The following is an 11,178-nucleotide window of genomic DNA, read 5'->3' on the forward strand; positions in this document are numbered from 1 at the left end:
GCCACAATAACATTCCCAAAGCCAGAAAGATCAAGGTAAACATGAAGGATATTAACTCTACCCGCTTTAGATTGCCCCTCTAACTCCCATCAAAGTTAAGCTTTTTTCAAACTCAGATGCAAATGGTTCTTTTTTAATGTTCTTGGTTGTCTAAAGGTACTATCCCTACCCTCTTACTTGGGTCTTCCCCTCCTCATTGGAAGACTCTTGAGCTCACTTTAAAAGCTTTTTGTGTGAGGGGTGGATAACTAGTAGGGGAATATTCTCCCTCTGGCTGGTTGAGTGATTTGAGACATGTCCTCCTTATCCTCCCCCTATGGCAATGGCTAATAGGTTGGAGTTCCACGCTCAAACTCACATCTCCCTAGTTATCTCATTAGATGCAATTTGCAAGCAAGTGATGAACTCCAAGGATTGTTGACATAAAAGAGTAGAGAGATACATGTTTACGTTTCTTGGAATTAGATAGGTGAAAGAGTAATCTCTGAAGCGAAGACTTTAGGATTTGGCTTGTGAGATCTGAGAAACCACACGCTGAGGTCAAAGAACGCCAGCGAGCGCACCTGGAAATCACGAAATCCAGGAGGCGGCAGGAAGACTCGTCCTGGTCAAAAGTTTGAAAATCGAGACTATTTGACTTGATCAACGGGGAAATCAGAGTCAAAGTAACTTGTCCCGAATGGAAGTGAAAGCTTTGACCTCTGAATTTTGATTTTGGTTTCTAGTGTTTACTGCATCTGAAAAGAAGCCTAAAACAGTCACGAGTTCGTTTCTATATTGGAGGCTGCTCGTTTCACACTACACAGCAGGAAGTACGTGAAACGTGCGCCTCGTTATCGTATCCGATACCTCCAGACTCGAATCGCCCAGTGGGTGCCGCATGTGGGTGTGGCAAATTGGCAACTGAAATGCAAGAAAGCCCGCCAAACAGTTCATGTTGAATTCAGCTTCGTCTTCTTCGATTCCTCCATGTCTCAAATCTCTTGCTTCCACTCGGCCACGGCCACCGCCACCTCTCGCTTCCTCTTCCTTTGTGTCCTCATCTCTTCTCTCGCCTTACATGGAAACTCGCAACCACTTCTCCGAGAGGAGGAAAGCATCTTGCTCAGAATCAAGAGAGATTGGAGCTCTATTCCTGCTCTTGATTCCTGGAACACCTCGACGGGGCCGCACTGCAACTGGACGGGAATCACCTGCATCGACGACTCCGTCGTCGCAATCTCCCTCGTGAACCTGAATATCAAGACGGAAGTTCCCTCTGGTTTCTGCCAACTCAGAAACCTTACGAACCTCGATCTCTCCTACAACTTCATCCCTGGAACATTCCCCATATCTCTCCTCAACTGCACCAACCTCCAATACCTTAACCTCTCTCAGAATTGCTTCGTTGGTCATATCCCGTCTGATATTGACCGACTCTTCGGTCTCCGCCACCTCAACGTATCGGGCAACAACTTCACCGGCGACATCCCCCTTGCAATAACGCGGTTGTCGAACCTTGTGGAACTTCATCTCTATCAGAATCTATTTGACGGCACTTTTCCAGCAGAGATTGGTGATCTTTCCGACCTCCAAGTTCTACGCCTAGATGACACGCCCTTCTTGCCGGCGAGAATCCCTTCGGAGTTCGGCCGCTTGAAGAATCTGCAGTATTTGTCGATGATGCGGTCGAATTTGATCGGAGAAATTCCGGATACCTTTTCGAATCTCACGTTTTTGGTGAAGCTCGAGCTCAGCGACAACCAGCTCAGCGGAAAGATTCCAGAAGGCCTGTTTCAGCTGAAGAATTTGGAGATCCTCTCTCTCCAATTTAACAGTTTATCCGGAGAGATTCCCAAGTCAATTGCTGCTTTCAGTTTAACTGAAATTGATATTTCTGGGAACCAGCTGACTGGTTTGATTCCGGAAGATTTTGGGAAACTGAATCACCTACAAGTTCTGTGGCTATATCGCAATCGTTTGTCCGGAGAAATTCCCCTCAGTCTTGCAAGACTTCCGCGTCTCTATGATATATCGCTGTTTAACAATAGCTTGACTGGAATCTTGCCTGCAGATTTAGGCGCTTACTCTCCTCTGGAATATTTGGATGTCTCCACGAACAGATTGTCTGGAACTTTGCCCGAAAACCTATGCGTGAAAAACGTCCTTCAAGGTCTGGTGGTCTTCTCGAACAATATGAAGGGGACCGTACCAGCATCTCTGGCTCGTTGTGAAAGCTTGGAAAGCTTGCTACTTTACGAAAACCAATTCTCAGGCCAAATTCCGGCACGCCTCTGGTCCTTGAAGCAACTCGGCAGAATAATGATAAGCGATAATTTATTTACGGGCGACCTTCCGAACAGATTAGGAACAGCGTTAGGTCGCCTTGAAATTGGAAACAATCAATTCTCTGGAGAGCTTCCGTCGCAAATTTCTGCGTCAGTCAACTTGACGGTAATCGAGGCTAGCAACAACTACTTCTCTGGTGAAATTCCGGCTAGTTTGACCGCGCTTCCTCTGCTTGAGTCGCTGAACCTCGACGGAAATCAACTTTCTGGTGGGTTACCATCCAGAATCATCTCGTGGGAATCGCTCACTCTTCTTAATCTTCACAATAACAGGCTCTCCGGACAAATTCCCGCGTCGATCGCTTCGTTGCGCGACCTCAACTCTATTGACCTGTCGGACAACCAACTTTCAGGCCAAATTCCGGCAGAGCTTGCCCGCCTGCCATTGAGCTATCTCAACCTCTCTTCTAACCTCCTGAGTGGTACGATCCCTGCCGGATTTCAAAACCTGGCGTACGACGAGAGCTTCCTCAATAACAGCGGCCTTTGTGCCGATCGCACGTTATTAAACGTCCGCCGCTGCTTCTCCCGGAGCAGGGATTCGAGCAAAATATCTCCTCCCCTGCTGATATTGATAATAGTTCTCGCGGGTCTGATTTCCATTGTCGCCGTCGGGTTTGCTTTGTGCCTGTGGATGGATCACCGGAAGAGAAAGCACGGTCAGGATCTGGGCCCATGGAAGATGACCTCCTTCCGGCGGGTCGATTTCAATGTGTCGAGCATACGCGAGGGATTGACCGAGAACAATCTGATCGGTCAGGGTGCAACCGGGAAAGTGTACCGAATCGCGATCGGACGGCATCGGACAGAGAACGTGGCGGTTAAGAAGATCTGGAACGACAGGCATGTCCAGGACGAGAAACTAGAGAAGGAATTCCTTGCTGAGATTGAGATTCTGGGGAGAATTCGACACGCGAACATAGTGAAACTGCTGTGCTGCATCTCCAGCAACAACTCAAAGCTACTGGTGTACGAGTATATGGGTAATGGTAGTTTGTACAGGTGGCTCCACGAGAAGAGGAACGGCGAGCGGGCGGTGTTGGACTGGCCGACGAGGTACGGTATTGCGGTGGGCGCTGCACAGGGTCTGTGCTATATGCATCACTCCTGCTCTCCTCCTATCATCCATCGCGACGTTAAATCCAGTAATATACTATTGGATTCTGAATTCAAGGCGAGGTTAGCAGATTTCGGTTTAGCCCGGATGCTGGCTAAGCCCGGTCTCCCTGATACTGTCTCTACTGTTGCTGGCTCTTTCGGCTACATTGCACCAGGTATGAGATCACTGTACAGCTAAACGACGAACATGTATATGCCTCCATTTATTTACTGAATTACATTTCTTGAACTCTTTATACATTAAAAAAAAAGGGGAGATTAGTGCCACTGCACCCACCAAACTAATGGATTTGGGTTCCTGGATTTATTTACTAACCATCGGAGTCTGGACTGGAAACAGAATACGCACACACAACAAGAGTGAGCGAGAAATGCGATGTTTACAGTTTTGGAGTGGTGCTTCTGGAGCTGGCTACCGGAAGGGGACCTCGCGACGGCGGAGAGGACACGTCCTTGGCAGAATGGGCATGGTGGTATTTTCAAGAAGAAAACCTGATAGAGGACGTGCTGGACAAGGAGATAGCGGAACCCGATTACAGAGATACAATGCGGACGGTATTCAAATTGGGCGTCATATGCACGAGTACATTACCTTCGGCAAGGCCTTGCATGAAAGACGTGCTACAAATCCTTCTGCGCTGTGAGCCTCCGCCTGCAAGCGGGGGGAAGAAGGCGAGCAGCGCAAATGACGTGGTGCCACTCCTCTACAGTCCCGTCTAGCCTCTACTTACGTTAAGACATTAAGTGCTTCTCCGGTATATGCAATCCAACGCAAGTGACTGGCTCTCCTCCTATGCTTCTGGTAACAAATGCAACCTGATTTCGACCAGTGCCCCATATAAAAGATTTTCTAGATAATTTCAAATTTTCCATCTCTGCGTTTTGCTTGAACTAGAGAGTGATCCACTAGTGTGAATTCTTTCTTTTCTTGTCTTATGTAGGATTGCATTGCGGGGGTAAATATCAGAATTTTCTATTTCTACGTCAAAAAAATCGGCAGATCTCAGGCAGGAACTTTTGAGCATAAATTTCCCTCCGGCAGTCTCCCCTATCCTTTTTCTCTTTCTATGAACTGTTTTTAAATCTATATGAGCATTTTTATCTCTACTTCCTTGCTTTGTCAATATACATGATAACCGCTTGTCAAAGAAAGAAAGTGCTTCAGGCCTTAATTGGTTAAGATGTTTAGTAGTTTCAGTATAATTTTTGGCTAACATCTTCTAACTCTGTTACTTTTAACTCTCTTAGATTCGAATTGCAATGTCATATGTGGAATTATGACATCTAATTGGGCCATGTTTGGAATTAAATTCAGTAACTGAGATGACTGATTTGAAATTACCCACATATTTAATACTTTGCTTTGCATATAGGTCTATGAGTTTTACTTACCCAATTATTTTAATAACTTATTTAATAATCCTAAAAGAATAATAAAAACAAATAAATAAGCGAAAACTCTTCATATAATGCTTATAACTTTATCAAAACTATGGAAAATTCTAAGACAAATTTGTCAAGTTGAAACGCATATAATGCTAGGCTAGAATGAGTATTATTCTTTATCTTGCACTCCCGAGATTACCGTCCCATAAAGTAGGTCTAATTAAGAGTCGAGTCAGAAATTATCTTCTTTCAAGCGCTCGCCCTATTAGATAAAAGATTTTAAATTTCCCCTTTGCGGCCCAGCCCTTTACAGTACTAAACTAAATAGGGGCACTAGAAGTATGCTTTCACTTGATCTCTCCTTTGCAGCTCTGAAAGCAATTGGAAGCACAAGCACAAAGCTCTTAAATGCTAAACTTATCGCAAGCAACGGTAGAAAAGCAATGAGACTCTATAGGCTTAATTGAAGCTGCCCGGATTAATAATATAAGCTCCTAGTTCAGTGAATTTAGACCTATCTTGGTTGTTGAGGAACACCGTTCTCTCTTTCTTATTCTTTCCCATACAGTTATTCGTATGGAGATCAAACAAAAAATTAGAGAAAGATAATGAAGGGGAAATAGTGGAAGTATACCCTGCACTTTAGTTTGGGACCCATCTACAATAGAAACAAACAAGGCCATAGTATGGGGTAACTAAGAAGATAAGTTCCCAATTTTACTAGCAAGATGTTAAGAGGCTCCAAAATCCAACAAAGAAGATAAGTTCCCAATTTTACTAGCAAGATGTTTAGAGGCTCCAAAATCAATAATCAAGGCTGAAGGACTAGAACATGAAACAAATGAGAATGTATGGTAGCAACTATGGTTGTAGGTGCACTACAGGAGGAGGTCATCAATCTCTAAGTTTTTGCAAAAAATCAAAATCTTCTTCAGTAAGTACTATCTTACCTTTAGAGAGATCTGAAGGACCCTCCTTGTTAACTTCTAACGCAGTATTAGAGGCTTGATTAGCTTTGAAGAAATATGGTTTGCCATGCAGTTTCCAACATCTCTCTACTACATGATTATTTACACCACAATAACTGCATGTCCTATAAGTATTAACTCCAAAAACACCACCACTTCTGCCTCTACCACAGCCACTTTTCTTTCCTCCCTCTCTACCTCTGTCTAAGTTGCCGCTCCCCCTCCTTTGGGAGAACATGACAAAGTTCTCTAACAGATCATATTGTGAATCTACATTCTTGGTTGAAATTCGCAACATAGCTGCACAAATATCATCAAAAGAGGTTTAGCAGAGGAGCCAAGTACCTGTGATTTGGCAACCTCAAAGTAGGGCTTCAAATTTGCAAAAATAGCTGAAACAAGTGTTTCTCTCTGTTTTTCTAGAGTGGCAATATCTATAGACTATGACTGAGCAAGCTTCCATTGTAGTAAAAGTCCTCTAAACCTAGCAAAGTACTCATAGAGATTGTCGCCTTGCTTGGTTGTGTACATCTCTTGAAAGATATCATAAAACTTTTGTAAGCTAAAAAGAGTAAAATATAATTTGGACAAGTATTCCAAATCTCTGTAGTTGTATCAACCAATTCATGGCCAGGGTGCCCTCCTTTAACCACTTTTGATAAGAGGGGTCATCTTCGCCCACTTGTGGTTGAGTCAAGTGTCCAGCAAGGTCTCTTGTAATCAGAAACCGTTTTATAAATTGAGACCCTGAAGAGTAATTAGATAACCCTTAAGTGGTATGATGGTTATCCTTAAAATTCATGTTTGCTGAATTCAGAGGAATTGAAGGATTTATTCAAATTTTCTGCCATATTTGACCAGAAAACAAAACAAAAAACAAGATCCAAGGAGGACTTAGATTACTGAAACCATATTTTATAATGTGACACTATAAAGGCTGCAACAAGTATAGGACTCATGGCAGTTTTTGGAAATTAGCAACTAATGGGCAGCAGCTTTGCATGAGGTTGATGAGCATGAAACTAAAAGAAATAATGCATGGCTGAGAATGAAATAGCCATTAGATGCATAAAAAAAATCACACGAAAATCAAAGCTGAAAACTGGAATAAAAACAGCTATCAAATAGAGATTCTCATGCAAAGAATAATACCAAACCCTAGTTTAGAGTTCAAGCTATAAAAGTCAGAATTTTAGATTTCTTTCAGCAAAGACTCAAGCCTGAAATAAAGAGGAGCATTCGAATTCTTAAGTAGTATTTTTAGAGATCAACAAAACAAATTTTGAAGAAGCACAAGATGTGCTTACAAACTCTAGCTGTCAGCCTTAAAAAAAAAAAAAAAAAAGAGAACTTCAACAACCAGATTTTAATACCCAATGAGGAAGCAAAACAATTGTGAAATTTTCAAGAGAAAAGCAAGATGAATAAATGATGACTGGATGGGCTTATATGACAAGGCCTAGCTGAATTTTTTTTCTCAGCCATCTTCCTTGAATGGCAGCTTTTGGACACCTCCCCTTGTGAAGTAACTTGATTGATTTTATAGCAGCTTGTATGAAACCCTAGAACCCCTGCTCTGATACCATGTTACATTCTAGGGTTTCATGCTTGGAGAAGGCTGGTTGAAGTGAAGAAGGTGGAAGAAGAAGAAGAAGAGAGAGAGAAAGAGAGAGGAGAGCTTTCTAGTGTGGAGAAGTTAGACATGTAAAAGAGAAAATATTAGGGCAACAAGAAGAGTGAATGCTCCCTTGCATAAGTCGAGCTCTCTCCTCCCTCCTTTATCTATAATATAATGAATATTACATGAGTGACTAGAATACCCTCATACACAATGTGTAATCAAGGGCTGAAAGAAAGCAAAAACTTACAAGTTACACTATTACATAAGAATAATCATTTCTTTCAACAATCCCCAAGTCAATGCACTCCATCTAGTGCTCAATCCCAAGACCGATTCTCTTCAATTTATAAAACAATCCTAGTCAATCAGCTTGTGTAACGTAGCCAATAAGATAAAGAAATTATCACCAATCACCTTGACTCCACACCAAGGGTCTCACGCAAAAATTAATCACAAGACACCAGTCTACATTTGTTTTGTTCCAGTTTGATTATCTTAGACAAGCCTTTGATTAATCACAAAATATTGTCTAATTTTTGTATGTCTTAGGCTAAGAAAGGAGGTTTGTGCTTAAATTGATGTTGAAAAGGGTCTTTTTTGGCGCTTGTTTGCCTCCTCAATTATGGCTTCTCCTCACATCGAGTACAATTGGGTATGGCGTGTGTTACTTCAGCTAATTTCTCAATTTTCATTAATGGTTCTCAAACAGCTTCATTTAGGCTAACCCATCACATCCATCAAGGGGATCCTTGCTTTTGAGTTGGGAACAACTGATTTTGCTGTCAACATAGTAACCATTCTAAGACAACCGAATCAACCCAAGCTGAAGATGGATCTAGTCGATGGCCAATCCGGATCAGTGATCCCTAAAGGAAAGAGAGTGGTCATAAAAAGCCGTGCAAGTACTTAGATCAAGCATAGGCAAAGGTTCCAACGTCCCATGCAATCAAATCCAGGGTTGCCCCAATTGGACCCAAGGTTCCCCTGTCACCTGACAAGACTAAATCGTAGGACACATTGGAAAAATTCTGACATGAGATGACTACATGTGAAGACAAACAAGATCGGGTGGAGAACAATATGGTTAGACCCAACACAAACATTGCCTTCCGCAAAAATAACAAAGACATCCAAAGTCAAGCAGATCTGAGTCCCTAAAAGGTATTTTACCTTCTATGAACAAGGAGTCAATAAGTCCAGATAGGTTGACCTAAGAAAAGTTGATACCATCCAAAGATAAAAACAAAAAAGGGAAACTTGTAGTTACTGAAGTGTCACCCTAAAAGATGTCTCCCGACTCAGAAACCACATTCCAAGATTGGATAAGAAAAATTATTGGCAATTTGGCGGCAGAGAAGGTCAATCATGTTGGCTGCCCTAAGAGAACTTTTTGCATGGCTTATGTAGTGCCAGATTATTTTCGAGCTAAGTCGAATGGGGCTCAAAGGGCAACAGATAAGCAAGGCTTGAAGGTGACACAACCTTCGGTTTAGAAGCCACTAGCTTCTACATAGAAACCTTCAAAGCCCTTGGCCAAGCTTGCAACGAATTCCATGGTGAAGCCCAAAGAAGTATCACCAATCAAACCCATAACTCTGGCTAAAGCAAAGATAGTAGGGGCTAAGTCCACACCAAAGTATACAAGCAAATATGTTGCTATAAGATTTTAAAAAAACTCTATGAAGGTGAAGAACTGATAAAAATCAAGAAGCCACCAAAGAGCATCAAGCACATGAAATAGTCATATATGGATTTTTTTTTTTTAATGTATCATTCAAGAAAGTATTAATGGCAATGGTGCGAGCATCCATGCCACTTCGGACAACAAAAATATTGGGGAACCAAGGCTGATTTAGAGCCCACGGATGTGATGATTTCAGGGTTTAATGATTGAAAATCTAGAGCAATCAACAAAATCCTTCTAGAACCAAAAATCAGTGATCATCTTAGTCTTGTGAATTTCTTTGTTTTTGATGCACAAGAAAAGTGCAATGCCCACTTAGGCCAAGTACTTTTTATCCATGCCAATATGTGCATGTCACCTAGTCAACATCAGTTTCTCATGATCTGGCAAGATGAATGGGTGATGGTAATTGAAGCTAACCCAGAACCATTTAAGTTTGATAACTATGAAGATGAGGCAGACACATATTATTATGCCAACCCAGATACATCGAGTAGAAAGGCATCCCAAATGCTTACTTTGAGATCATTTGAGACATGTATGAAAGGCATCTCCAAACTTCATACCATTTGGAGTCAATTTCTTAAGGTCTTTTGCAGCAACAAAGCATTAGTAAGAAAACATATCTACACAGAGTTGGCAACAACAAAGTAGTTTTTTTATGAGAGCTTCAATGATTTCTTTCAAAGGTGAAGAATTCAAGCACTAAATGCAAAAAGAAGCTGATGAAGAAGGAGATGATTGAGCAATGCATAGATTGACTTCTGTGCAAACTAAGAGAAAATTTTGACTTGGCCAAGCCAAAGACTGTTAAAGGGTTGTGGGTAAGAGATATGCATGTGACTAACTTGTATGTTAAATGAGACATCACCTAGATGAGAGTTGTTGATGGACTGTTTTTTTCACTCATGGTGCTGCTGAGTTGGGCTCGCCCTTGCAAACATTCTAGTTGACTTGTTTGTCGAAACCACACGTTGATTCCACTGGTTGGTACTGTTTAGCAGAAAAAAGGCGATTGGTTCGGATGTGGATGTTCTTGTTGAGGACACTGAATGATCGTATTGATTGGTTCAACAAAGAGTAGTAGTGGCATATTTTGAGTTGTCATTTTCTAATAGATAATAGTGTAGTAGCATTGTCGCCTGATATAGTTCAATGTTGTAGTTGACCTTATTTACTACAACTTTCTACCCTTTTTGAGTTCATAGAAACTAACTTACCTTATTACTAATGACGAAGATGTCATGCATGCTTATCTATGTCATGGAACACTATCTTAGAGCTAAATGACCCTGGTTGGCCATCATATCATATGGATGTCAAAAATGCCTTTCTAAATAGCGATCTTCAAGAAGATCAAGCACAAATGTATACATTACCAACTCTATACATTTTTCTAAAGACATTTGACCTAGACTAAAAACCTTTTCTATAAAGCAATCAAAAGCAATACGAAAGAGCAATGTTTTATCCCACAACGAAGAAGGGTTCGGTAAGCTAATTGTGTACTCTGGATCCAATCCAGCACCTTAGAATCCCCATCCATTATTTCGAGTTCAAGAAAAAAGATTGGGTTTTTTAAAATAAGATGATCAAAGTCCAGCAGATAGATGGTTGTCCTTTGCAGGAAGGATCAGGCTAAAAAAAATCGACTCTAACATTCCAGTCTACAAAGCTTCCAAGCAAGCAATTCCCGAAGATCATAAGAAAGAAATAAGATGATCAGGAAATGACGATGGGAAGTCAAGGCCACAGAGGAAATTCTCCATCGTGAAATGGGAAGAAATCATTCAACCGAGAGATGCAAGAGGTTTGCATATCAGAAATGGTTTGAGGGCACGTCAAGCACTTGCGGCCAAGCAATACTAGAGACAAATTACAGGACAGAAGGGTCTTTGGAAGGAATTCGAGTCCACAAACAAATAAGGAACTTCAGTGAATCATAAAGACATTGGAAATGGAGTTGGTCTCCAATTTGGAAGAATAGAGCAAGAAGTACAAATTTCAAGGTAGAGATGACTTTGTTAAATTGGAAACTGCCTCGGAAGAAAACAGCATGAACTGCAGAGCTTA

At 41.5% G+C, this 11,178-nt stretch overlaps 1 protein-coding gene across 1 annotated transcript; it reads left to right on the forward strand.

Annotated features, from left to right (window-relative positions):
* Positions 1–969: 969 nt before the first annotated feature.
* Positions 970–4,166, forward strand: LOC137937428 (receptor-like protein kinase HSL1). The gene is made up of 2 exons (XM_068782489.1): positions 970–3,601; positions 3,787–4,166. The coding sequence occupies exons 1-2, from the start codon at positions 970–972 to the stop codon at positions 4,164–4,166; spliced, it is 3,012 nt and encodes a 1,003-aa protein (XP_068638590.1).
* Positions 4,167–11,178: the final 7,012 nt, after the last annotated feature.

This window comes from Aristolochia californica, unplaced genomic scaffold (genome assembly GCF_029961685.1).
Source record: "Aristolochia californica isolate CCGP_79_NKW_82.1479 unplaced genomic scaffold, dmAriCali1.0.hap1 SCAF_7, whole genome shotgun sequence".
NCBI classification, from domain to species: domain Eukaryota; kingdom Viridiplantae; phylum Streptophyta; class Magnoliopsida; order Piperales; family Aristolochiaceae; genus Aristolochia; species Aristolochia californica.